This window comes from Mus caroli, chromosome 4, assembly GCF_900094665.2.
Source record: "Mus caroli chromosome 4, CAROLI_EIJ_v1.1, whole genome shotgun sequence".
Classification (NCBI taxonomy): Eukaryota; Metazoa; Chordata; class Mammalia; order Rodentia; family Muridae; genus Mus; species Mus caroli.
Genome location: NC_034573.1, coordinates 100,771,003 through 100,798,599, shown reverse-complemented (window position 1 = coordinate 100,798,599; position 27,597 = coordinate 100,771,003). Strand labels below are relative to the sequence as shown.

At 39.9% G+C, this 27,597-nt stretch overlaps 1 protein-coding gene across 2 annotated transcripts in view; it reads left to right on the top strand.

Moving 5' to 3' along the window:
- Zfyve9 (zinc finger FYVE-type containing 9) overlaps nt 1–27,597 on the top strand; it is a 143,926-nt gene that overhangs the window by 78,486 nt on the left and 37,843 nt on the right. Inside the window, exons 5-12 of one of the 2 annotated variants that reach the window (XM_021160572.2) lie at nt 8,475–8,574; nt 10,863–11,039; nt 12,581–12,750; nt 15,131–15,251; nt 19,034–19,156; nt 21,780–21,935; nt 23,283–23,507; nt 26,680–26,762. In XM_021160572.2, coding sequence (XP_021016231.1) covers nt 8,475–8,574; nt 10,863–11,039; nt 12,581–12,750; nt 15,131–15,251; nt 19,034–19,156; nt 21,780–21,935; nt 23,283–23,507; nt 26,680–26,762 — 1,155 coding nt within the window. The remainder of the gene's footprint in view (nt 1–8,474; nt 8,575–10,862; nt 11,040–12,580; nt 12,751–15,130; nt 15,252–19,033; nt 19,157–21,779; nt 21,936–23,282; nt 23,508–26,679; nt 26,763–27,597) is intronic. The other variant, XM_029476023.1, reaches the window with a different exon arrangement.

The following is a 27,597-nucleotide window of genomic DNA, read 5'->3' as shown; positions in this document are numbered from 1 at the left end:
GGTTTCTCTGTGTAGCCCTGGCTGTCCTGAAACTCACTTTGTAGACCAGGCTGGCCTCCAACTCAGAAATCCACCTGCCTCTGCCTCCCAAGTGCTGGGATTAAAGGCGTGTGCCACCACGCCCGGCCCCCATTTTCTTAACATATCTTTGGTTATATTCATTTTGCTCTTTGGCTTTGGTCTGGTGTTTTTGAAGTTATAAAACAGGATTTTCTTCATATTGCAAATTTCTTGCTCTTCTTGGGAAAGGGAAGCAACTGCTGTTTACATCAAAAAGATGTTACTAGTCAGCGATCAAACCATTTGTATGAGGGTATAGGGGTTACTGACCATCATCCATTCTATTTATGTCAAAGACTGCTAATATATTTGTAGTCATATATCTCAAAGAGGTCTCTCCAACATAGGAGAAAAGATGTTTCTTGGAATGGAGCCTGCCATTTGTACCAGAGGACGCTGACACACTCGTATGTTCTAAGTGGTGCCTGGGAAGTGGCTGCCTGCCAGTGGCCCCTTTCCTTACCTTTCTAACTGGCTAGCTTTCCGTCCCTGATTCCTGAAACTTAGATCCCTTGGCCATGTCCTTCAACCCTCTTCCATCCAAGTGCCTCCACCCAAGAACTTCCTACACGTGGAATCTTTTCTCCCACAATTATCCAAGTTTAGTTCTTTTCTACACCATATTGTGTCTTGAAAATGATATGTGTGCTACCCTATCTTCAGACTCCATACATCCTGTCATGACAGCCTTGAAAGGAGTCAGTGGGTTTAGCCCCATTTCTATATTCAAGAAGTCCAGAGACAGATTTTACAAGGTTACAAATTTAGCAGCTCAAAAATTTTTCTAAACTGGAGGTTTGTTTCCCTTCTTTCTCCTTCCTCATTGTTAATTCATAAAACATAGAGCATCTTCCAGATTCCATTAAGAATGCATAGTTGCTTATAGTGCAAATTGAACTGAGGCCTCTAGGAGGACGACGACTATGATGATGATGATGATGATGATAGCCAGCATGATTGGGAAAGAAGCCAGGCCACGGATGAGGACTGAAATGAAAAGTGGCTCAACAGCTGTGTCTAAAAGGCTAGGTCCAAATGTCGCAATTAAGGTCATTATGGTCCTGGGCGTCATTCTGTCTTTTCCAACTGTAGAAATGGGGTTAGCTGTGGGTCCCAGAAAACAATGAATGTTTAACTTCATGAAATTGTTAATGTTTTATCTAGTCATGTGAATGGTAAGTTTTTGAAAAGAATACATAAACAATTGGAAAAAGCTTGTGGTGGCAAGGTGCTGGTGGCACATGCCTTTAATCCAGCACTTAGGAGGCAGAAGCAGCTGGATCCTGCCTGGCCCTTTATGTGGTTGTTGAGGCTTGTGGCTCAGGTCCTTATATTTGTGTGACATGTACTTTACCAGCTGAAACACACATACACTTGATGTTTAAAAACAAAAGAAAAAAAAAAAAGCCCAGGCAGTAGAGGCACACACCTGCCATCCCAGCACTCAGGAGGCAGAGGCAGGAAGATCTCTGAGCTTAAAGCCATCTTAGCCCACAGAGTGAGTTCCAGACCAACCAGGGATGCACAGAGAAACCACCAAAAAAACAAATCAAACCAACCTAACAAACAAAAAACAAAGATATGTATATCTTGCCCACCTCCACATGTTCCCAAGCCATCTTGATCATTTAAAGAATATTAATAAACTTTTTTCAGAGCAAAAAAATTGAACACAAAGTACATTTTTCAACTTCTACCTTTCTATAGTTTAACCCATTATTAACAACTTTCATTAATGTGGTACATTTCAATATCAAGATATTATTTTTTGCTATAAATCTTATGAACCTAATATGTAGGGCTACAGTTTGTATTACCGTTTACTTTGTAGCAGGCTTTAATAAATATGTATTTATTTTATCACAGTGTCACCCAGCATAATTAGGGTATCCTAAAAGTCCCCTGTACTCCTGCTCATTCATCTGCCTGACCTCCTTGTTTCTGCCACTGATCTTATTACTGCTTTTGTAAGTTTACTTTCTGTAGACTGTATCTTGCAGTTGAAATCCCACAGTATGTTAGTTCAAACTGGCTTCTTTAATGTAGAAGTATGCATTGGCAGGCTGGACATAGATCAGCTTTAGGTAAAGCACTTGCCTCACTGCTACAAGACCCTGATTCAAATGCATTCAGGCTTTATCATGTCTTTTCATGGCGTAATAGCAAATTTCTTTTTGTTGCTGAATAAGATTGTATTATATAGGTATACTACAGTTTGTCCATTAAAGAATTGCCTCATTTGGGGGCAGTTATAGTTAGATTTTGGTTTTGTTTTTACTGTTTCGTTTCTTTGTTGTTGGTTTGGTTTTTGCTGTCCTGGGGATGAAATCTGGGCTTTTGGCAAGCCTGTGTCACACTGAGCTATAGAACTAGCCTTCTGCAATTATAAGTTAACTCAGGTCCTCTGAAAGAGCAGCCAATACTCTCAACCACTGGTTCATCATTCCAGCCCCTTGGAATACATTTTTAAATGAATATGGTTGTATTTTACATCATTTTAATTCACAGTTCTCACTTTTTGCTGATGATTTTTTATTTGCTATTCTATTGTATAGTCATACTGTGGAAATTATGTTTAAAAGACATTAGAGCAATTTTAAATGCTCAAAAAGAATGAAGAGCAACAAAGACAGCATGCAATATCAACAACACATTTTTCCCAAGAGTTGCTTATGTCCGGTGCAGACGTGGTTCAAGAAGTTTTGCAAGATGAGAGCCTTGAAGATAAGTAGGTCAGTGTCTGTCCATTGGAAGTTGGGAACAGTCATTTGAGAGCAATCATTTAAGCTGGTTATCTCAAAACTGCACAGAAGTTACCAGGTAACTTAACGTAGACAGTTTGGTGGTCATTGGACCACTCAGCTTGTTTGGCATTTCAAACAAACTGGAAAGGTTGAAGGAGATTGGTAAGTAGATGCCACATGAAAACCAAAAGCTGTTTGAGCTGTCACCATCTCTTATTCTATGCAACAAGAAACCATTTCTTGATCAGTTTGCAAGATGTGACAGAAAGTGGACCAAAGAGTAAGTAGCCTTACAGCACATTCTCTCTCACACTCAAAATAGGTCATGACCACTGTTTTGTGGCCTGCTGTGGACCTGAACTACTGCAACTTTCTTCCTCCCTGCAAAACCGTTCCATCTGAGGACTCTGCCAAGCCAGTCAGTGAGATGCACTGAACGTTGTAATGCTGCAGCTGTTTCAAGGCCACCAGCAGAGCTCAGTTCTTCTTAGCAAAGCTCAACGCTTCCTGTGAATTTTTTCCTCTTCTCCCATATTTACTTGGGGGCTCGCCAGCTCTCATTCAAGCATCTCACAACGTTTTACACAGAAAACACTTTTATAATCAGCAGGATGCAGAAACTACTTTCCAGGAAGAACTTGTAGAAATCCAGAAGCATGGATTTTTTTTTTTTTTTTTTTTTTTTTTTTTCGAGACAGGGTTTCTCTGTGTTGCCCTGGCTGTCCTGGAACTCACTCTGTAGACCAGGCTGGCCTCGAACTCAGAAATCCACCTGCCTCTGCCTCCCAAGTGCTGGGATTAAAGGCGTGCGCCACCACGCCCGGCATGGATTTTTATACAACAGTAATAAATGTACTTTTTGAACAAATATGTTGATTGTAATAGATCCTAGGTTGGCTAATAAAGATATGTTGGAGCTTAGGATTTAAAATTCACAGTCCAAAACCACAATTCTTTAGCACTAACCCAAATACTTTGATGTATTCTTCATCTGTTGTTTTTCTGATTATGATTTACATATTTATTTGCTTATTTTTGTCCTCGGAATCTGTTCCAAGCTCTTTGGTACAGATCTTTCTGATTCAGACCTAGCACATAAGAGATGCTTAGTTGGTATTTGTTAAACTAAAAGTAAATAAACAGTTTTGTATTGCAACAGTACTTTTTTTTTTAACATCTTCAGTTTTAGATAAAGGTATCGAATTTAGATACAATAAATGCTAGAACTTGGGGGATGGTTTACTATTTTTTTCCTCAGTTTTTGAGGCAGAGTCTTGTTATATATTCCTGACTGGCTTAGAACACACACTGTCCTCATGGTCATAGTTCTCTTGCCTCTGCTTTCTAAATAGTGGAATTAGTGGTATGTGCTGCCACATTGGAACTTTTTTGTTTGTTTGAGACAGGTCTTGTGAAGCCCAGGCTGTCCTCATTCTTGTTCTGTAGCAGCAGAGAATAGCCTGAACTTCTGGTCCTCTTACCTCCATCTTCTAAGTGATAGGATTACAGATGTGGATACCTCACACTTCTTGTTTGTTTGAGGCAGGACCTCATATAAGCCCTGATTGACCTCAGACTAGCTGTGTTGTTGAAGAGAGCCCTTGAACTTTTGGAGTGTTGGATCACAGGCCTGTACTACCAGGCAAGTAGTTTACCAACTGAGTTACATTCTCAGCCCAAGAAATACTTTAAAATAGTTGTATTTCTTAGATTTCTTATTTAACAGTAAGTTGAGACACACACACAAAAAAAATAGATTGAGACAAAGACAAGTTTGTCATTGTCATTAACAATGGGAAACAGGCATGGCACTGGGACAGTAGCTGAGAGCTTTACACAGGCAGCAGATAGAGCTTTTGAATCCTCAGAGCCCACTCCCAGTGACACATCTCCAACAAGGACATACCTAATATCCTTTTAAACAGTTCATCAGCTAGGGACTATGTATACAAACACAGGAGCCTGTGGAGCCCATACTCATTCAAACCTCCATAGATTCTTACTTATGTACTGATGGGAATCAACAGATATGAGAACAATAATTGCCTTCTTTAAATAGGATATTACATGCAATTCAGTTTCCCCTTATACTCTACCTAACATGTTCTGGCATGGTCAAATAAGACCAGCAGGTTCAATGTGGTTTCTAATGAAGCTAGGGAAACATTTCCCTCTACAGGACTATGTTGATTAAAAGAAACTCTGACCTATCACAGAGCAGTTATCACACAGCTTTGTCTTTGTTCTCTGTTGTACCGAACCCTGGCATTTATTCTGGTTGTTATTTGAGTTTCCAGTATACAACACAGTAATTGCAGCTTCACAGTGTTCAATAAACATTTGTTGCCTATGAATAAACAAGTCATAGTTGGCTGATTGATTGTGTTGATTATTCACTCATCTGTCTCTGTACCAAGTATGGAGTTTATATCAACAGTAACTGTTATCCATAACCCCATGTGTATTATGTATCCCAAAGCTAAGCATATATAAGTTATGGTAAAGCCTATGAAGGAAATAAACAAGAAAGTTAGTGTGGAAGGTCGTTATGTGTAGGGCATGCTGCAAAGGCCTGTGTGAACCGACGTTTGATATTCCAAAAAGAACAGCCTGAAGGAAGACCAGAGGCAGAAAAGCACTGTTTATGAAATGAGTCCCCTGTGGTAAAGTGTAGTGAATGAGGAAAGAGTCCCATAAGAAGATATTGTAGAGAAAGTCAGGGAACAGGTCAGGTAGACTGCAGGTCATGTTAAGGAGTATGTTTTAACCCTGGAATAATACCCCATTGCATGAATGCACAACATTTTCTTTTTCCTTTTACCTGTTGATGGACATCGAGGCTGTCCCCAGTGTCTGGCTGTTATGAACAGAGCAGCAATGAACATGGATGAGCAAGTGTCTTTGTAGTAGGCTATAGAGTCTTTTGGGCACATGCCCAAGAGCAAGTGGTTGCTGTAGTTGGATCTTGAGGTAGATCTGTTCCCAGCTTTCTGAGGAAACACCACATTGATTTCCATAGTGGATATGTCATTATTTTCAAAGAAAAATTTGTTAATATACTTTAAAACAGAAAAAAATTTTAAATGCATTTTAAATTTATTTTAGGTGTTGATTTTTTTTTAATTTAAATAAAATTACACGTTGAATTTTTTGGTTAAGTTACAGCCATTTCTGTTTTTCATTTGAGAATTTGAACAATGAATACAGAATAACTTTCATAAGATCTGCATTGGCAGAACATTAAAGCAGATTATGTTTTGGTTTATACCTTCAGTGATCAGTTACATAAGACTTGCTTCTGTCCTCAAATGTTAATACAAGGTAAGGTCACTGATAGTTCCTCGAAAAACAAAGAGTAGTAAATTGTTTAAAAGTTGGTTGAAGTATATTGCTAAGGTCACTGTGAATATCAAAAGAGGTCAGTGTCTGTTTATTCACTGTGTGCAAATGATGTGTGTGTGCACAAGTGCAAGGCCTTGTGTGTGGAGATTAGAGAACAACTGTGGAGTCCTCTCCTTCCACTTTCTACCTTTATATGTGTTCTGGGGCTTAAACTCAGGTCACCAATCATGTTTTGTAGCACGTTATCCACTAAGCCATTTCACCAGCTTCATGGGGTCAGAATTTCTTTCTTTTTTTAAATTATTAGATATTTTTTATTTACATTTCAAATGTTATCCTCTTTCCTAGTTTCTCCTCCAAAATCCCCTATCTCCTTCCCCCCTCCCCCTGCTCCCCAACCCACCTACTCCTGCTTCCTGGCCCAGGCATTCCCCTATACTGGGGTATAGAATCTTCACAGGACCAAGGGCCTCTCCTCCCATTGATGACCGACTTGGCCCAACTAGGCCATCCTCTGCTACATATGCAGCTAGAACCTTGAGTCCCACCATGTGTTTTCTTTGGTTGGTGGTATAGTCCCAGGAAGCTCTGGGGGTACTGGTTAGTTCATTTTGTTGTTCCGCGTATGGGGTTGCAAACCCCTTCAGCTCCTTGGGTCCTTTCTCTAGCTCCTTCATTGGGGACCCTGTGCTCCGTCCAATGGATGGCTGTGAGCATCTACTTCTGTATTTTTCAGGCACTGGCAGAGCCTCTCAAGAGACAGCTATATCAGGCTCCTGTCAGCAAGCTCTTGTTGGCATCCACAATAGTGTCTGGGTTTGGTGGTTGTTTATGGGATGGATCCCCGGGTGGGGCAGTCTCTGGATGGTCGTTCCTTCAGTCTCTGCTGTGAACTTTGTCTCTGTAGCTCCTCCCAGGGGTGTTTGTTCCCTTCTAAGAAGGCTCAAGGTGGGGTCAGTGTCTCTTAGATATTAGGAATATACTAGGTGATTACCTATTCAGCCTTGAACTCTCTTTGGAAATAATGTGATCCAGGTTTCGAACATCTTTATAGCTGCTTGCTTGCTGCTTTAGTTTTAGGCAAGGCAGTTTGTTCATCTGTAAAGTGGAGGGGATTATACTTAACTTGAACATTTACATATGGCAAGATTTGTTGAGCCACTTGGCTCACAGTTGTCTGTTAGCTGCAGTTCCAAGGAATCTAGTGCCCTCTTCTGGCTTCCATGGGTATCTGCATGCACATGGTACATGTATAGAACATAGCCTCTCTTGAACACCAACATTTAGAATTAGATATCCTAGGTTTTCCATTGCAATGTAGAATTTAACTTCTTAGCTTTGCACACAGCTTACTCATGAGTTTCATGCAGAACCCAGCCAGAGTATCTCATTGCCTGCCCTAATGACTCTGTGTTTGGCTCTTCAGCTTCTTAGCTGCATATGGTGGTTTATACTCATAGTCCTAGCAATTAGAATGTTGAGGCAGGAGGAAGATTGCTGTAATTTCAAGGCCTTGGCTACAGAGTGAAACTGTCTCAGAAAAAGAAAGGCGAAACATAACCCTTAGTTTCTTCTTGGATAAAGTAAGTCTAGCATACCTTCTGTACTCTGTATATCTTAGTTGATTTGAAAATCCAAAGTCCTCTATAAACTAAATTAGTAATAGTAGCTGAATATGTACATTTTCCCAAATGGGAAAAAAAGCTGCTCTAACTAATGTTAACTTTGATATGACTCTTCATCTCTTAGTTCAAATTTATGAGGCATAAGCTAATTCCAGGCCATGAAAACTAGGATAGAATTTATTTTACTGGGAATAGCTTTCTTCCTCTACAAAGCTATGTGGTAAGTGACTAAAGAATCCATGAAGATCAATCTTAACCAGAACCTGGGGAATTTTGCACGGTGTGGAAAGGGAGAGGGAGGGAGGTCCCAGCTGAGCTCAGAAGGTGAGAATGATGGATTAGAACGTGGCCTGACTGACTCTGTGGCCTGCTCTGGCTTTCTAGAGCTAGAGCTATGCTGATTTTTATTATTGAGTTGTATGTTTTGATTTTATACTTCATAGCAAACTAGTATGGTTATTAGGAAATAGAAAACAGAACTTAGAACTTATCATCTTTGATCATTTCCTTCTCCTATATAGATAAATGGATGCAACGATCTCTTAGGTACTGGTGTTATGTAGAATTTGCCCAAGGGTAACTAAAATCTTGTTTTATTTTCTCCTTGCTATGTATTTTCTGTGTGACCATGGCCAATATTTTTATTTTCATCACTTGTTTTGTACCATGATCCTGATGGTTCAGTATATTTTTTTCTTCCCAGGTTTTCTGTGCTTCCTGCTGCAGCCTAAAATGCAAACTGCTGTACATGGACAGAAAGGAAGCCAGAGTGTGTGTAATCTGTCACTCAGTGCTGATGAATGGTACGTATTGAAACAGCTGGATGCAGTCGCTGGCAGTGCAGAGAATTCCTGTGAAAACTCCCTTTTCCCCTGCTCACCTTCCCGAATGCCATAACTGTAACTGAAAACCCTGAGTTTAGTCTCCGTGTTTTGAAAGTATGTTAGCTCTGCAGAGCTCCTCTGTCAGAGTTAATGAGTTAATGCTAAAGCTAGGTAAGTTCTGTGGGAAGAATGAAGTCCTTTGAGAAAGTGGTGTTGTGTAACTCTGCATGTCCCTGTCAGATGGTGAGAGGGGTGGGCTGCTGTGTGTTGACTACATAGCTATGAGATTTTAAAATTGGGCCAAGGTTCTCCTCAGAACTTACTTTCTTAACAATGTTAATTTTCTTAGAAATAAGTATTTTAGCATCAAGTGTCAAGTAGAAATTCGTGCATTTATTTGCCAGTTATTTCTGAAAAAAAAAATCTTTTACATGGGAAAAGAATATAGCCAAGAGAAGGAAGATAAAACTTAATCATTATTCATCTTTTATGGGACTAGAAATTAATCCATGGACATTTTAGTTAAAAAACGAAAAAATATCAAAACCAAAATTCTTGAGTATTCTTGTGAATAGATACAGTAAAGCTTACCATGCGATAGAATTTTCTCTTTGGATGTGTCTTTGTACAGTTACCAGAACAATTCCAAGTAGACATAGTGTTGAAACTGGACACTGTTGCTAACTATGTCCCTGGCACCCTGGAGACTAGAATTTATCTGCTCTTAGATCCCTCCTGCTCTGTCTGTCTGCATTGCTCATAGTGATGTTTTCCTGTTGCTGGCTTATTAACCTATTGCATGTCAGTTTATCTGATCTGTTCTAATATCCTATGATCTACCTAATTTCCTCCCATTTCTGAATTCTTAAAATTTTGATGAAACACGAATCATTCTCTTTCCTCTTACGGATCAGTGTTTGGATGATGGTTACTTCACTGAGTTGCTCAACTGATGTTTTTCTATTCCACGGCTTTCATCTGTGGACACATATCCACAGACAAGAATATACAGCTTAATCACAGGGCCTAATGCCTTTTTTATTTGATGAGGTCTTCCAACTTGATAGCAATTTGTTTTAACTTGGCATAGCTAAAGATGAAGGAAATGGCAGAGGATTCGTATGAAATCACTTACATTTTGTTAAGCCAAGGAGGCCCTTATCAGGGGATCCTAAGGTAATTACTTCTGGTTTTCCCAGTGTCTTTCCTCCTGCATGGCTTAGCCTGGTCTCTTTCTGAATATTTAATTTGATGCTTTTCAGTGTTCCCTCTTTTTCCTTTCTCCTATTCTCTTCCTTCCCTCTTCCTGCCAGTGCTTTCAAATGAACATAGCTTTTGTTACAAGCCATAGAGGAAATACATATTCAAAGTAAATATTCAAAATCTTTTGGATCATTCCTTGATGTTGAATGGGGGTATCCTGTTTTTAAGGTGCTCAAAAATTGGGTAGTTCATGTTCTTGGCCATATAGTACCTGTACCTCAAAAAAAAAAAAAAACAAAACAAAAAAAAACCCCAAAAACCTTTGATGTCTTTGGTTTCTGTAACTCCATCCATTCTGTTTACTTTTAAAGAGAATGTTATGTCAGTGTGTAGTTAATAAGATTATAGCTATGTAGACTCTTAATGTATTTTTGATCTACTGGTTGATCACACTCATATGATAGTGGCACATTTTCATGTTCAAGTAGATCCTATGTTTTTTCAACACTCCAAGTCCATGCAGTGGTTTACTGCTGGATACTTCTATACAGGTGTTTTCTGAATTAAAGTGTAAACCATAGAAATACTGAGACACATACTCCCGAGCTTTAAGCTTCTGAATTTTCAAATGAGATTTCATCTCAGCTAAAAAGAACCTGAAAATCTAAAAATAACACTAAAACAGTATATGCATTGGAATTTATTTTTTGGTCCCTGATTTTGATTTTTTTAATAGACAATATAAAGGTTATCTTAGTTGCAGATCTGATGTTATTTTCCTCCCTCTTAAGAAATACCAGGTCTCCTTTAAAAAATAAACAAATCCTCATAACTAACAGTAGTATCAACAGTCCTGGAGTTACTATTTTTCATCAAATAATTTGCTTAGCTAAGTGGTCTCTCTAACTGAATTAAAGCCGTCTAATCCTGAATACCTTCACTAGCTGGGCGAGAGACGTACTGTGAGTGTTAATGAGGAGCAGCTTATTTATCCAATATTGTCGAGGTCTTGATGTCCATATTTTGCAATCCATTCACATTGATTGTGTCTGTATTTGCTTTAGCTCAAGCCTGGGAGAACATGATGAGTGCCTCAAGCCAGAGCCCTAACCCTAACAATCCTGCTGAATACTGTTCTACTATCCCTCCCTTGCAGCAAGCTCAGGCCTCAGGAGCCCTGAGCTCTCCACCTCCCACTGTGATGGTACCTGTGGGAGTTTTAAAGCACCCTGGAACAGAAGGTAGGGGATCGTGTGCTGTTCTCTCCTTTTCTTCACCATGTTCCTCTGAAAGGTGCTGATAGGGCTTTACAGCACCACTCTTTAAAACTCAGATAAGCCTCTGTGGGTGGCTATTAAACATGAGAGATATGTCAAGATTATATGTGGGCAAGGAAAAAAATACTGTAGTACCTGATATTTTGGAGGGACTTCTGAAAACATGCCCATTTCCCTCCACCCTAAGACTGAACTAATTTCAGTGCTTATACCTGCAAGTTGTAGACTTTGAAGCCATCCTGTAAGGTCCTATATTCATACTTACTTAAATGTTCTTTGTAGGAGTTTGCCAAGTGATAAACATGAGCCTTCTTCCTGCTGACCAGTCCATTCTGGTAGTGCTTTCAGAAATAAACATTGCCATGTTCTCTTTTCATGATTAATTAGTCCATTATAAAATATAAAATATTACCTCATATATAGACCTTTAAATCCAGGACTTTAACTCTGATTATGTCATATGATAGGTTGTAATCTCAACTTTTGGGGGTTGCCACTTCTTTATGGTTATGATAGTATCAGATGAAAGGCACACTATAAATATAGAAGAATATTAATTATAAATATAACAATTATATATTTCCTTAAAATGACTTTATCAAGATGTTTCCCTTGTTATTTCAATCTGTCTTCGCTAATTTTGTGTCTGTTCACCTAGTAATACTCCTCTCCCTTGTTACGGCGTTCCTTCCCTTTGGAAGATCAGACCTCTACTGAAATGATCATTCTTCCCCATCTCTCCTCTTCTGATCATCCCTTAGAATAGACTCCTTGTATTTTTTGTGAGTTCGGGCTCTCTTAAAGTCCTATTCTCTTTGCTTCATGTGTTATTTTTGCTGTTCTTCCCTGGTCTCTTTGTTTTGACTGTTCAGACTGATTTCCAAACTGGACTTACGGACACTGTTTCATCAAGTGCTGTTTTCCAGCCTTTCCCTGGCCCTTCACTAACGTGCAGAGTAGCACCTGATCAGATCTTCCCTTCAGTTCCGCTTAGCCGGAGACCTGGTCAGTCTGTGCCTCAATTCCTAGATGTCTGTGCCAAGTCTTCCTTGAGGAATCAGTGTTTCTTCAGGATTCTTCAGGGTATCTTTGCCTTTTAGTAGTACCAAAACATTTTTCCAAATATTAATTTCTGTGGACCTCATATTTTTAGGAACTGGGGATTTATTTTTGCTAGATCCTCCCCACCCCCTCAAATACTATAAATCCGTTTTCTGGGCATTTAAAACACTTTCCATGGTTTCTGTCAGCAATGCAGAACAGACTATGTAACATAATCATAGAGGTGTCTAAGAATTACTGTATTTTTTTAAGTAAATAATATTTAAAGAAGAGTTTTTGTTAGTTACTACTGCTGTCATTCAGCCACAGTTCTTTTGTATGTAGTCCTAAGATGATAATGAATAGAACCTCTTTGAACCTCTGGAATTGGTGACCTCTTCTTTGCCATTAGAAACACTATCAATGTCACATTGATGCCTGTTTTATTTTCCTGGTCCCTCAAGTGCCTCAGCCCAGAGAGCAGAGGAGAGTTTGGTTTGCTGATGGGATTTTACCTAATGGAGAAGTTGCTGATGCAGCCAAATTAACAATGAATGGAACTTCCTCTGCAGGAACTCTGGCTGTGTCACATGACCCAGTCAAGCCTGTAGCCACCAGTCCTCTACCAACAGAGGTAAGAATAGGAGGGCAGCTAACAGTGACTACTACTTTGCTTAGCATGGTACTGTCTTCTGTCCTTTGTTAAGTTGAATAACTTCTGTGTGAAACCTTCTGTACTTTGGACCTAATTTAATAAGCGTAACTTCATTTGTGTCTGTGTCTAAGTAAAGGAAATATGGCAAAATTGGCTGCTCTTGTTTGTTCTATACTTGAAAGTTCTTTTTAAGGGAAAGATTGTCAGGTAGGCTCAGGCTGGTGCTATAGGTAGAGGCCAGGCTTAGAAGATATCAAGATCCCTAGATATTGATTTTCAAATTATGTTCCTGGGTTCTGTGGTGACCTCAGAAGGAAAAGGTAGAGTGGCCTGAAAATAGTTAAGGGACATTGTGTTTGTTTTTCTTCCAGCATCTTCAGTTGTTTAACTTGTTGTTTCCATTTAAGATTAAAAAACATGAGGGGCTGGAGATATGACTCAATGGTTAAGAGCACTGACTACTCTTCCAGAGGTCCTGAGTTCAATTCCCAGCAACCACAGGGTGGCTCACAACCATCTGAAATGAGATCTGATGCCCTCTTCTTGTGTGTCAGAAGATAGCAACAATGTACTCATATACATAAAATAAATAAATAAATCTTAAAAAAAAAAAAGATTAAAAAACGATGCCAAAGTTTAAGTTTATAAGTCTTTTTCTCCTGGATGGAGGGCTCACAGTTTACCTTAGGTATAGCTCATAGTAGGTTTTCACTTTTGTATCTGTAGAAGTCAGTTACAGTTTTGAAACTAATAGAATTTTCTTTCCTTAAACATAATATTCAGGGCTGGAGAGATGGCTCAGCGATTAAGGGCACTGACTACTTTTTTGGAGGTCCTGAGTTCAGTTCCCAGCAACCACATGGTGGCTCACAACCATCTATAATGGGATCTGATGCCCTCTTCTGGCGCACAGGTGTACATGCAGATAGATCACTCAGACATTTTTTTTTTTTAAATCAAAATCTAATATTCAGAAACACAGAAAATACCAGCTTTTTTTGGTCCTTGTTGAGGTTTAGAAGATTGGATCCGGGACCTTGTAAATGGTAGATTAATAAAGTTTTACCATTGAGCTATAAATACAGCCCCTTTAGACCTTATTCTGGACTGGGAGCATCCTAAGTTGCAAGCTGGTCTTGATCTCATTCTTAGCTGGGGCAGACCTTGAACATTCCATGCTCCTGCCTCAGCCTCCTGAATATTTGGGATTACACTCCTGTGCCACCTGTGTATAGTCCTGGCTTTTTATTTTTTAATTAAAGGATAAGAGTTTGGATACATTTTTATGAAACCTTTTAGAACAGTTTTTTTTTTTTTTTTTTTTTTTTTTTTGAGACAGGGTTTCTCTGTGTAGCCCTGGCTGTCCTGGAACTCACTTTGTAGACCAGNNTNCCCTCGAACTCAGAAATCCNCCTGCCTCTGCCTCCCGAGTGCTGGGATTAAAGGTGTGCGTCACCACGCCCGGCTAGAGCAGTTTTCAATTCATGGCAAATTGGAAAAAAATACTAAGTTGGGCATAGTGATGCACGTCTTTAATTCTAGCACTTGAGAGGCAGAGTTCAAGACCAGCCTGGTCAACATAGTGTATTGCAGGACATCCAGGGCTGCATACTAAGACTATGTATCAAAACAAAACACCCAAACAAACAAAAAAGACAGAGGTTTCTCACATACCCCTGTCCTCATACATATATGCTGTCCATCATTATCCATTTATTCCCAGAATAAAGCAGTTGGTGAACCTGTATCATGACCATCCAAAGATCACAGTTCACTTTATTGGATAAAGTTTGTACCTCTAAAATTTCCAGAAATTGTTGTGGTTTAAATGTATGTTTAGAAATACTTGTTCAAATAGTTATCTCTGTATTACTTGTGGACTTTGTAGTGATTGTAATGTATGTTGTTAAGATTAACTCTACTGGGGCTGGCACTGGAGCACAGTTGGTAAAGTTCTTGCCTTGCATGCATAAAGCACTGGGTTCAATTCCCACCACTACATAAACTGAGCATGATATTGAATGCCTGTAATTGAATCAGGAGTTAAAATCATCCTTAGCTATGTAGTGAGTTTGAGGACAGCCTGCGCTAGAGATCCTATCTAAGGAATTCAAGGGGCACCTGGTGTGGTGGCCCACACGTTTAATCCCAGCACTTGGGAGGCAGAGGCAGGTGACCTTTATGAGTTTGAGGCCAGATTGGTCTATATAGTGAGTTTTAGGCCAGCCAAGGCTACATAGTGAGACCTTGTCTTTAATTAAAAAAAAAATAAATTCCAAGTGTTACCCGAATAGTTACTTCTATTTTACTGGAGTCCTGTATACACTCTAATGCTCACATTGTGCTTTGTGTGTTCTAGGCTGATACTTCTCTGTTCTCTGGGAGCATTCCTCAGGTTGGAAGTCCTGTTGGAAGTGCAATGAACCTTATTCCTGAAGATGGCCTTCCTCCCATCCTCATCTCCACTGGTGTGAAAGGCGGTACGTGGGCTTCAGTGTTGGCGCAGAGTAGTTAATGCGTACCACACATTGCCTTCTGCTTAAGGAGAGGGTGATCAGTGACAGCCGTTCTTCTGTCTGATAACAAATACAGCTTCCACAATGCTATGAAAACATGGCTGGGACTATTCTAGTGTACCAGTTTATGGTTTTTGGCATAATGTCATTTTTAGTCTCTAGAAAGGTATTTGAAAATTCACCAAGCTCTCAAGAGTTGCTTGTGGTTCTAGAGTTCAGCCAGGTGCACTCAGGATGCTAATTTACCTTTCGTTTTAAAGTATGATAAAACCGTTAGGAAGATGCATCAGGAGGACTTAAGCAGCACTTTTGCTGTTAAAAGTATCTTTTAAACTGGGCAGTGGTGGTGCATGCCTTTAATCCCAGCACTCTGGAGGCAGAGGCAGGCAGATTTCTGAGTTCAAGGCCAGCCTGGTCTACAGAGTGAGTTCCAGCACAGCCAGGTCTACACAGAGAAACCCTGTCTCAAAAAACCAAAAAAAAAAAAATAATAAATAAACCATTATAATTCCTTATTAAGCTAAAATTTATTAAAATAACCCGTTTGTAGTTACACAACAACCTTCTTAATAAAAATACATTGTAGGGGGTCTGGTAATGGAGCAAAGATGTGACCCAAGCTAAGAGTGCTGAGCTGGCTGGGACAGCGGCCTGGATACACGCACACCAGCATCCAGTCAGTCTGCTTCCAGGGATGAGTTACTAATAGTAGTTTCATTTCTCCTTCATCCTAGCCTTTTTCCCTGGTCCCTGTCACCTCGTACATCCTGTCTTTTGTACTGTTGCCAGTTACCTTTAGAACATAGACACTACACAAATTATAAAATATTTAATGGACTGTAAGTATAAATTGCTTACTTTATGGAGTTGAGTATTTTGCTGCATGAATTTATGTGTACCACCTGCGTGCCTGGTAGTCACAGAGGCCAAGAGAGGGTCTCCTGGAAGTGGAGTTATGGACAGTGTGAGCTGCCTTGTGGGTGCTGGGAGCTGTATGAGCCCAGGTCTTCTGCAGGAGCAGCAGGTGCACCTGCACTCGGAGCCGTCTCTCCAGGATAATTCCTCTGAACATGCGCAGTTCCTTGTAATCCTCTTTCAGTAGTTCTCGTCAGTTCACTTTTAACACCTTGCCTGTCATTACAGATGGATGACTTTTTATACTTCTATGCTTTTTCCTTTGCTAAGGAACAATGAACTTTATAGAGGGCAAAATACTCATCCTTTTTGAACTATTTCTAAGTAAACTCTGGTCTGTTTTTAAAAACAACGAACCTACGCCTATTTAAATGTCATTGTGGGCATTAAATCAGATTACATACTTTTATGTCTATAGCAAGAAACTGGCAACAGTTAAGCTGGTATTAACTATTCCTTTCCCTTTTCTCTGAAAGCCTCATGTATGCCAGGCTTTGGAGCTGCTTAGCCTTTCCGTTGTCTCTCAGCCTTTTCCTAGAATGCCTGCAAAGTAACTCTTTGCTTTGCTCCTCTATTCTGTTATTCTTTGTGTCTGTATAAACACTTTTCTCATTTGTTGTATACAGACTGTAAGTCTGATGCTTTCACCTCGACCATGAAGTCATTAGGTCTTGATTCAGGTTTCTAAATGCTGCTGCTTCCATGGAGCTCATCCCATGAAAGTTTGAGTGCTGTCCCATCAGAGGTCGCTGTCCCAGCTGGCTTAGCACTCTTTAGTTCTGTCGCCCCTGTGCTTTTTTAACCAGGACTCACTACAACACATTTTTGTTAAGAAAGTTGCTGTATAAGTGAAACTATTTTTGAGACAGGGTCTCACTGTGTAGCCTTGGCTGTCCTGAAACTCACCTTATAGAGCAAGCTGGCCTTGAACTCACAGAGATCCACCTGGCTTTATCCCCTGATCTGCTTGGATTAAAAGTATTGGGGGTCATTCTCCCACCCACCACTGGGGAGGTGAAATGTGGGAGTTTAACTGTACTTATCCCATGCAGCTGGTTGGTGCTCGGTTTCAGAGAAGCACAAGACATACAGTATGAGATGTGAGGATTCCGAGCTGTATTCCCTGGCTTCCGGGCCTCCAGTTGGAGCTGGAGAACCACTCAGAGAAGTCAGGAACAAAGTGTTGGGGTCCACAGGCCCGTGAAGGGGCTGGGACTGGGGGCTCCCAAACTCCTGGACATCTAGGTATCACTGAGACGGAGAGGAGTTGGAGTTGTGGACCCTGCCAGCTGGGGACAGCATCTAGCCCTGGGCTGGGGGAAGGGGAGCTCCAGCTTAGCTCAGCAGGGATTGTTCTTAGCTTGGCTGCAGAAGCACAGAGGCCTTCTCCAGGAGGCTTAGGTTGCCGCTCCTCCATGCTCCCCACAGCGATTCTTGATGAAAGAGACAGTCTGCCTCTAAATTGTTTATTGACTGTCTATTGTGGAAAGTAGATGCATACTGTACTGTACCAACTTCTCAGGACAGATCCAAGGGAGGAATGTCTGCAAAGGGAATCTTATTGGCTAAACCCTCAGGGCGTCTTGGTACCTAATTAGCATAGAAAACTCTGTTCTGGGTTTACATAACCACAGGTCATGTTTCCTCATATGAGGAGTGTGGCAGGTGTTCCAGGCCAGGAATTTGGCAGGGAGCAGGGAGGCACCTACTATCTCAGGTGTGTGACCACTGAGTCTCCAGGCCTCAGACCCACTCTACCTTAGCAAGTTTCCTGGCATGGTTTTACCTTCCCACAGGTATGTGCCATGACACCCAAGTATTTTAATATGTCATAATTTAATAAAAATTGTAATAGTTTATTATTAAAAGAAAGTCATATTGCTTGGCTCTGTTTTGATATTACAGTCTCTTCACTAGAATTTTGCAGCTTTTTATTTTAATAGGATAACTTATTTTTAAAAATTAAATCACTTTAATTTTTCTTTCAAACATACTTTCATTGAAAGGAAGGTCAGAAAATCAGATTTTATTTCTTTTGATCAGTGAAAAATGGTATCTTTTTTATATACTTTATCAGAACAGCACTGAAATTTCAATTTGTAATTCCCTTTCCTTATTTTTAAGTTCGAATCTCTGATTCTTGGTCATGATTTTGACTTTATACTGAAATGAGCACCATGAAGAATGAAGTGGTTAAGTAGTACAGTGTGTGCTTGCAGAGTCAGGGAGGAGTGCATTGGAGCTCTCTAGTATGAACTGGTCTGTGCTTACAGTCTCAAGTGTGGCCTACTAATGAGGTCAGTGATCTATGTGGTGGATTCTCAGATTTAGAGAAATTATTTCAAGAAAACAGTTTCTTATATTTTTCTAGTGCATTAAAAAAGTCTAATGCTTCATAAGGGTCAAAAAATTAAATAGAATAAAAGTGTAGAATAAAAAATCAGTTTCCCTCTGTCCCGATTTCTTGACATCTTTTCCATAAGAATTTCTAGTATATGATCACCTTTTAATGTATTTTTGATTATTTTAAATGTTGGTCTTAAAACATTTGTTCTGTGACATTTTTGCTAAAATAGTTGAACATTTTTGTTAAATAAAGAGGTAGAGCAGATGTGAAACAAACCATTTTAGGGTTTATATATAGGACAGCCTTATTTTCATTCCAACCAGGGTACATGCAGGAAGACAGTGGCCACAAACCAGGACCTATGTCATCCTATTTATAAATCAAATGCTTGTCTCTTTGTGTGACTAGTCATCCCATTCTCCACCAGATTTCTTTCACAGTTTGTCCCTTTAACCAATCCATTACAATGTGTTTTCTCTTACAGATTATGCTGTGGAAGAGAAACCATCACAGATTTCAGTCATGCAGCAACTGGAGGATGGTGGCCCTGACCCACTTGTCTTTGTTTTAAATGCAAATTTATTGTCAATGGTTAAAATTGTAAATTGTAAGTTAGAATTTTTTAATTAAAAACAAATTAAACACATACTTTTTAGAGCCTTTATAAACTTCACACAAAAATATTTTAATATATAATCACATCCTACTAGAACCAGTTCTGAAGAAGTTGGTTCCTATAAAGCAGCTGTGAGGCTGACTGAACCTCTTACCTTCAGGCAGAGGTGAGATAGGTGACTTCTCCATGGAGGAAAGTCAAAAACTCGTGCGGTGATGTGGGCTCAATTCTTCTTGAAATGGGTAGTTAAGTCACAACTCATGACTAGAATAATTGTTAGTGAGTAAGTTACCCAGGGGAGCAGCCAGTTCATAGTAGATCTTAATCATCTTATGTGGAGAATCATCTTATGTGCAGAAAAGATGTTAACTACATAATATATACTCAAACTGTGATACTTATTAAATTATCAGAAGAAACTTGAACTCTTGATGCTGGAAGTATGTGGGTAAAAGTGTAAGAAAGAAGACAGTAACTGAAATCTCGACTCTTTGTGGTATACATTAGACAGTGAGGACTGCATTTCTCCTGGAAGAGGCAGTTTGCAGGGAATGCCCTCCAGTCTCCACTGTGTGCTTGTTTTACGTTGACCTTAGAGACTAGAAACACCTCTGCACTGCTTCCTTAGAAATTCTCCATTGATGAGATGGAGATTTCTGCCTCAGCCATTAATTATACCTTTACATATTTGACCTATTGTTAATGCTATTCACTTTTCATTTTAAATTAAATATTGTTTTGCTTGAAATTTCAGTTTACCACATCCAGTTTATGAGTTATAATTAGAAATTAGCTAACCTCTCCATTTGAGGACAGAAGCCATCCATGCTTGCCCAAAGTTGTCCAATAAATGATCATGGAACAAAAAAGAGAGAGAAATTAGCTAGCCTACAGTTCCTGAAACATCTTAAAATAGTGAGTTAATTGAAGGGCTGGGAGCTGTCTTGGTTGGTAAAGTGTTTGCCATGCAAGCATGAGAGCCTGAGTTTGATCCCAGCACCCACATTTAAACAAACAAACAAAGAGGAGGAGGAAGAAGAGACCGGGTGAACCAGCGTGTGTCTGTTTGCAATCCCAACACTGAAGAAGCAGATATGGGGAATCTCTGGGGATTTCTGACCATCCACTCCACCCAAATTGGCAAACTTTATGTTCACTGAGAGAATCTGTCTCAGAAAATAAGGTGGAAAGCAATTGAAGACACCCGCCATCTCTGTGGCACCCACCATCATCTCTGTGACACATGGATATGCATGAATAGGACTAACTACTTCCTAATTAGGTACCCAAAGGAGTAATTTTCATACAAAGAGAAAAGGATCTTTTATTAGTTTTGATACATATAGTGGTATTATTCATTATTTTACCTGAATTCCTTTGGAAATCCTGTTGTTAGGATGCAAATGATAATGTGTCAAGGATGAAATGATATTTTTTGCTGATTATGCAAAAAAAACCACAGCTTTTGTTTGTGGGTTGCTGGTTTTTAATTCTTTCTACCCTAAAGTGAAAATATAAAAGTAGTATTGACAAGATAGATTTTGTATAGTGTACAACCATGTAAAGTTGCCTCTTTTTTTTTTTTTTTTTATTTGTTTCTTTCATGTATGTGGGTATACTGTAGCTATCTTCAGACACTCCAGAAGAGGACATTGGATCCCATTACAGATGGTTGTGAGCCACCATGTGGTTGCTGGGAATTGAACTCAGGACCTCTGGAAGAGCAGTCAATGCTCCTAACCGCTGAGCCATCTCTCCAGTCCTAAAGTTATCTTCTGATTATCTAGTGTTTTCTCTCAGAAAGGATTGTAATTACACTAGCTAGTACTTAAAAATGTATTTCCTTTTGGCCACAACCTGAACTCAAAGCTAAAATACTGGGTTTTATTCTCTTTGTTCCTAGTTTTAGATAAATAATGGTAAAGTGAGTTTTGTGTATGGGTGTGATGTATGTGTAGGTGAACATACCCATGCATGTGCCTATGGAAGGCCAAGGTCAGTGGAAGATATCTTTGTATATTGCTGTCTACCTATTTTTTTTAGAGATAGGTAGATAGATAGATTGATAGATAGACAGACGGATGGTCCCTCACTAAACCTGGAGCTCACTAATCTATCACTCATCTACACGGGCTTGGCTCACCAGTGATCCCCTGGGATCGGCCTGTACTAAGGTTATAGGCAGCCGCTGTCATGGCCAGCTTTTTGTGTAAGCTGGGGATCTGAACTCAGGCCCTCAAGGCCTTCACTCACGGAGCCGTCAGCTCCCAGGAAAAGTAATTTTTTTTTTTAACAGTAACATGGAGGACTGTATCTTTGATGTCTATTTAAGTCTTAAATATATTTTCTTTATTATTTTTTTTACTTCTTTTAACTTCCTTCCAATTATTTTCCTAAGTATTGAGGTACAAACAAACAAACAAACAAAGGCATTGCCATATTTTATTTTCTACAATGATTCTTTGTTTACGTAGTGACCATTTAACATTTAAAGTTGAATTGTATGGGCTTAAATGATCTTTCCTTTTCTTTCCTTTTTTGCTGTGTTGTAACATTTATTTGTATCCTTTTGTGATCACTTATTAAGAAGAATGTATTTTTACTTCCCCTTTAGATGTGAATAGGAAGTGCTGGTGTTTTACAACCAAAGGGATGCATGCCGTGGGTCAATCTGAGATAGTTATTCTTCTGCAGTGTCTGCCAGATGAGAAATGTTTGCCCAAGGACATCTTTAATCACTTTGTACAGCTTTACCGGGATGCCCTGGCAGGTAGGAATGCTTTATAACTTTGTACCATTGTAGATGATGAAAATATGAACTCATACATAAAACAATCCTGTTAGATGTGGAAACGTGACGTTGAATTTTTATAATTTTCTTACAGTGCTGGGAATTGAACACAGATCCTTTTTGTGCTAGGCAAACACTCTACCATTGAACTATATCCCAGCCCTTGGACTTTATATTAGAGGCAAGTTAGAACTTTGCATAGTTGGGAAAATTAAATATTTTATTACTTTCTGTGATTCTCTTTATTTACAAAGGATAGACTCAAAATTATAAGAGAATCCACTGACCTTGGGGTAAGAATGTAATTTGGAGTTCCTAAGGGTCGTAACATTGGTATCCAGTAGAAGGAAGCATAATCATGAGTCGTCATCATACCCCCTTGCTGGCTGCTGCAGTCAGGAGCTGGCCCTGTCCCTGGCCTGAGCAAATCGGGGAGAGGTGGTTCAGCCCAACATCGACCCCATCAATCAATTTCTGGAGTCTGTGAAAGGGCCTGTCCTGCAGGATCTCCATGACACAGGGCAACAGCAGGATATCTGAAAGGAGTCTGGGTGAAGATCCAGTATTGATGGTATAGCAGAAGCTAGAGGCCTCCAACCACACCAGTGGCTTATTGCAAGTGGAGCTGTTTGGGCAAAAGAGTATATACTGAGCTTCCATGCAAGATGTTAGGGCAGAAAGAAGTGAATTTCTTGGGGGATTACTGGCTACCTTAGACCAATTAGCCACAGTGAAAGAGCTTGTCTCAAAAACATAAAGAAGATTGGCTCTTGAGGAATGACATCCAGGGCTGACTTCTGCCTCCACACATATATGCACACATGTGCAAATACACACATACACAAAATAAAGTTTTTGCAAATATGGGTTTTTCACAGGGAAAGATTGGGAATTTGTGTTTGGTTGTGTCTTGCTCAGTTTTTGGTGATAATAATTATTTAAAATATGACTGATTTCTTTTTTTTTTATAATTTATTTTTTTTATTAGGTATTTTCCTCGTTTACATTTTCAATGCTATCCCAAAAGGCCCCCATACCCACCCTCCCAATCCCCTACCCACCCACTCCCCCTTTTTGGCCCTGGGGTTCCCCTGTACTGGGGCATATAAAGTTTGCAAGTCCAATGGACCTCTCTTTGCAGTGATGGCCAACTAGGCCATCTTTTGATACATATGCAGCTAGAGTCAAGAGCTCTGGGGTACTGGCTAGTTCATATTGTTGTTCCACCTATAGGGTTGCGGTTCCCTTTAGCTCCTTGGGTAATTTCTCTAGCTCCTCCATTGATGACTGATTTCTTGATAGAAAATAATGAACTTTTTATTTTAGGGAATGTTGTGGGCAGCCTGGGACATTCTTTCTTCAGTCAAAGTTTCCTGGGCAGTAAAGAACACGGTGGGTTCTTGTATGTGACATCTACCTACCAGTCACTGCAAGACCTGGTGCTTCCAACCCCTCCTTACCTGTTTGGGATTCTCATCCAGAAATGGGAAACTCCTTGGGCCAAAGTGTTTCCCATACGACTCTTGTTAAGACTTGGAGCTGAATATCGACGTAAGTACAGATGTCTTTAAGGCGTACAGCCAGGACATGTAATTAAATAAAATCTGAAATATTTAATCTCCCTCTGGTGTTACAATTCAATAAGAAATAACCTTTTGAAAAAGGGCATACTAAATATGACCAGTGTCTGAATGTACTTGGCTGTAATGGAAAGAGAGAGAATACCAAATGAGGATGTTCATTGTATTTCTTCCTTTGCAAATTTATTCTTTTATGGTTCAGTGATAAAAACATCATATTTAAAACAATTAATTTAAAAAGGTATCATTTTTGTAGTATTTTTGTATGCATGTTTGTTATTACTTGGTTAGAAACATTTATAAAAATTTGTTTTGCTTGACTAGTGGTATTGCAATGACTCTCAACTTGGTAAGCTGTCTGACAGGTCTTTTCTGCCCATGATTGTAGCAGTAGCTGTGTGTGTGTGTGTGTGCGCACATGCCTGCCTGCCTGTCTATGTGTGTGTGCTTTTTTAAGAGATTAAAGATGATTGTAAGCTTTACTTTACGTTTTGTATCTTCACTTAACTTAAAGTGCTGTGTCTAAGGATAAGAACCCTTGAGTATGGTGGTCAGCTGCACCATTTACTAGTTCTATAAGTTTAAGAAAGTAATTTAAGGGCTGGAGAGATGGCTCAGTGGCTAAGCACTGACTGTTATTCTGAAGGTCCTGAGTTCAAATCCCAGCAACCACATGGTTACTCACAACCATCTGTAATGAGATCTGACGCCCTCTTCTGGAGTGTCTGAAGATAGCTACAGTGTACTTATTTATAATAATAAATAAATCTTTAAAAAAAAAAGAAAGTAATTTAAGTTTTCTGAGCATTAGCTTCTCAAATTGTCAGGGTTTTGTTTTTTTATAAAATGGTGATCTAAATTCTTCATGTTACACTATGTTGTTGAAGGAATAAACTAAAACAATAAATGAAACATTAATATATAAACGAGTAAATAATAATATGTTCTCAACAAGTCACCTTTTGTACTAGTTTACTTTTTGTTACTGTGATAAATACCACAACCAAAAGCAACTTGTAGAGAATATTTCAGCTTATAGGCTGCAGTCCATCATTAGGGAATCCGGGATAGGAGCTCAAGGCAAGAACCTAGAGGTAGGAACTGAATGAAGCAGAGACTATAGGAGAATGCTACCTAATAGCTTACTCCCAGGCTCACTTCAGCTACCTTTCTTTTACAGCCCAGGTTCACCTGCCTAGGAATGGCACTGCCATCAGTGGCCTGGGCTCTCCTATATTAATTTGCAATCAAGAAAATGCCACTACACATATGTCCACAGACCAGTCTCATGGAGACAGTTCTGCAGTTGGGATTCCTTCTTCCCAAGTGTGTAAAGTTGACAACTAAGATTAGCCATCACACCTATTTTTTTTATTTATGTGTTATTCATTGATTAAGAATTTGATCAAGGGGCTCGGGAGAGGTGGCTCACCATTTAAGAGCACTTCTTGTCTTATAAAAGACCAGGTTCAGTCCCCAGCACCCATATGATGGCTTACAACTACCCACAACTCCAGTTCCAGGGGATTCAGTGACCTCATCTGATCTATGGAGCTACCAGGCACACACACATGGTACACTGACATACATGTAGGCAAAGCACTCATACACATAAAAATAAAATAAATATATCTAAACATATTTAAAAAAATAATTCATCAAGGTCTGGACATGGTAATTTACACCTCTAATCCCAGTAAGGAGATGGCAGAGGCAGGGATTTCTGTGAGTTCAAGGCCAGCCTGCTCAATATAGCTCATTCTCGGCCACCCAGAGCTACATAGGGAAGCACTGTCTCAAAAAGAAACAAAACAAGCTGGGGAGGGGGGTGTAACCTGCTTTGAATCCCAGCTCTCAGGAGGCAGAGGCAGGTGGATCTTTGTGAGTCAAGGCCAGCTTGGTCTACAGAGTGAGTGCCAGGACAGCCAACCAGAGAAATTTGTCTTTAAAAAGCAAAAAACAAACAAACAAAGCCATTTAATTAAAGCCTAGAAGGTGTTTTGAATCCTGGAAGTTCGGAAATGGCCAAGATATGATTATAGAATCTTAGGAATATATTTAAGGAAAAAACTTAGGACTAAAGTGATATATTGTGTTGTAAACCCATGCTTATTTTGTTAAGTTCTTTGGGAGCTCCAACAAGATCTTGATCTTTTTTTAATGTTTTGATTGATTGTTTATATCTGCATTGGTGTTTTTGCCTGTGTGTGTGTCTATGTGAGGATGTCAGATCTTGGAGTTACAAACAGTTCTGAACTGCCATGTGGGTGCTGGAATTGAACCTCTGGAAGAGCAGTCAGTGAACCATTGAGCCATCTCTCTAGCCCCGATGATCCGGATCTTGATCAAGAATGAAGGAGTTAATTAAAAACACTTCTTAGGTGAAGATGGAACTCTAAAGACAAATGAACAGCAGAAAGAAACAGGATTCCCTATAGAGAAAGCAATATGTTTCTTTGTTGTGTACTGTCAATTGAAACAGGAAAACTTGGTCAGTGAGCCAGCCAGGAATGTCACCTGGTAATCTGGCCTTCTCCTCCCCCCCCCCCCCCCCCCAAGACAGGGTTTCTCTGTATAGCCCTGGCTATCCTGGAACTCACTTTGTAGACCAGGCTGGCCTTGAACTCAGAAATCCACCTGCCTCTGCCTCCCAAGTGCTGGGATTAAAGGCGTGCACCACCATGCCCGGCATTTTTTACAGTTGCTGTCTTCAGACACACCAGAAGATCCCATTGCAGATGGTTGTGAGCCACCATGTGGTTACTAGGAATTGAACTCAGGACCTCTGGAAGAACAGTCAGTGCTCTTAACCGCTGAGCCATCTCTCCTGCCCCATGGTGTCTGGCCTTTCTAAGGAGTGTCTTGACTTTTTGAGTACAAGGGGAATAGGGAGAAATTTGTTTTTCTGGATCATACCAGTCACGTGGACCTGGTGAGTCACCGTGAAATTGCATCAGAAGACTTTCTGGTTATCAGGAGATTGACTAGCTCAGGAGTTGTCTGTTACTAAATACTTTCTGAGCCCAAGATTTGAAATGTCATAATGTGCCATTACAATTATATTTAAATTTTTTGTCACAATGGTGTCTCTTCCTAGAAATTTAAGCTACTGAGTTTAATCTGATAATTTCTCATTTCTATAGTTTACCCCTGCCCACTGTTCAGTGTCAGATTTCGGAAGCCGTTATTTGGAGAGACTGGGCACACCATCATGAATCTTCTAGCAGTAAGTTGGGAATTTTCCTTTCATCTTTCTTGTGCTGGTACAGAGAAAGGAGAGAGATTTCATTATTTTGCTGACAGCTGTGCCCCTGCGGCTTCAGGCAGGTGAAGGTCTCTGCTGGTGGAGAACAGAACGTATATCTGCTTTTAAAACAGATGGAGCCTTGGATGGAGCATAGGGTTCCAGCCCTGATTATACTCTCTGTGTATGCAGCGACCTTGGAGGATTCTTGTAAGGACTAGAACACTGTAGAAATAAAGACCTGGCATTTTGTCTTGTTTCCATTGTAAGAATGACATCTGCCATCTCTGTATCGTTCACTACTAAGGCAAAAATTGATCTAAGGTTATGCTCAAATAAATGCCAATAAGGCTTCTTGCCCTCATTGATCTGTGTACGGAGTAGGAGTTACATTTTCCCCGTCTGTTGATCTCTCTCAGGCCTTTGCTGTATGTGTGCTGGGTGAATGTTTTGGACAAAATGTTGGTCAATTAAAGTTTCTGCTACATTTTTCACTAAAATGAATCTTAGGTATTTAGAGTGTTTATGAAACCTCCTGCACCACCTCCCAGACCTGCTTGTTAACCTCTGACTAGTCTCCATGAGTTCCACAAGTCGTCAACTGGCCCTCCATGGGTGTGTGTGTGTGTGTGTGAGTGTGAGACAGACAGAGAGAATGTGAACATTTACATGCAACAGTGTGTCAGAAGACAACCACAGGCCTCTGTCTTTGCCTTTAACCTTTTTTGAGGCAGGGTTTCTTGATATTCACCATTGCACACAGACTTGCTGGCCCTTGATATTCACCATTGCATACAGACTTGCTGGCCCTTGATAT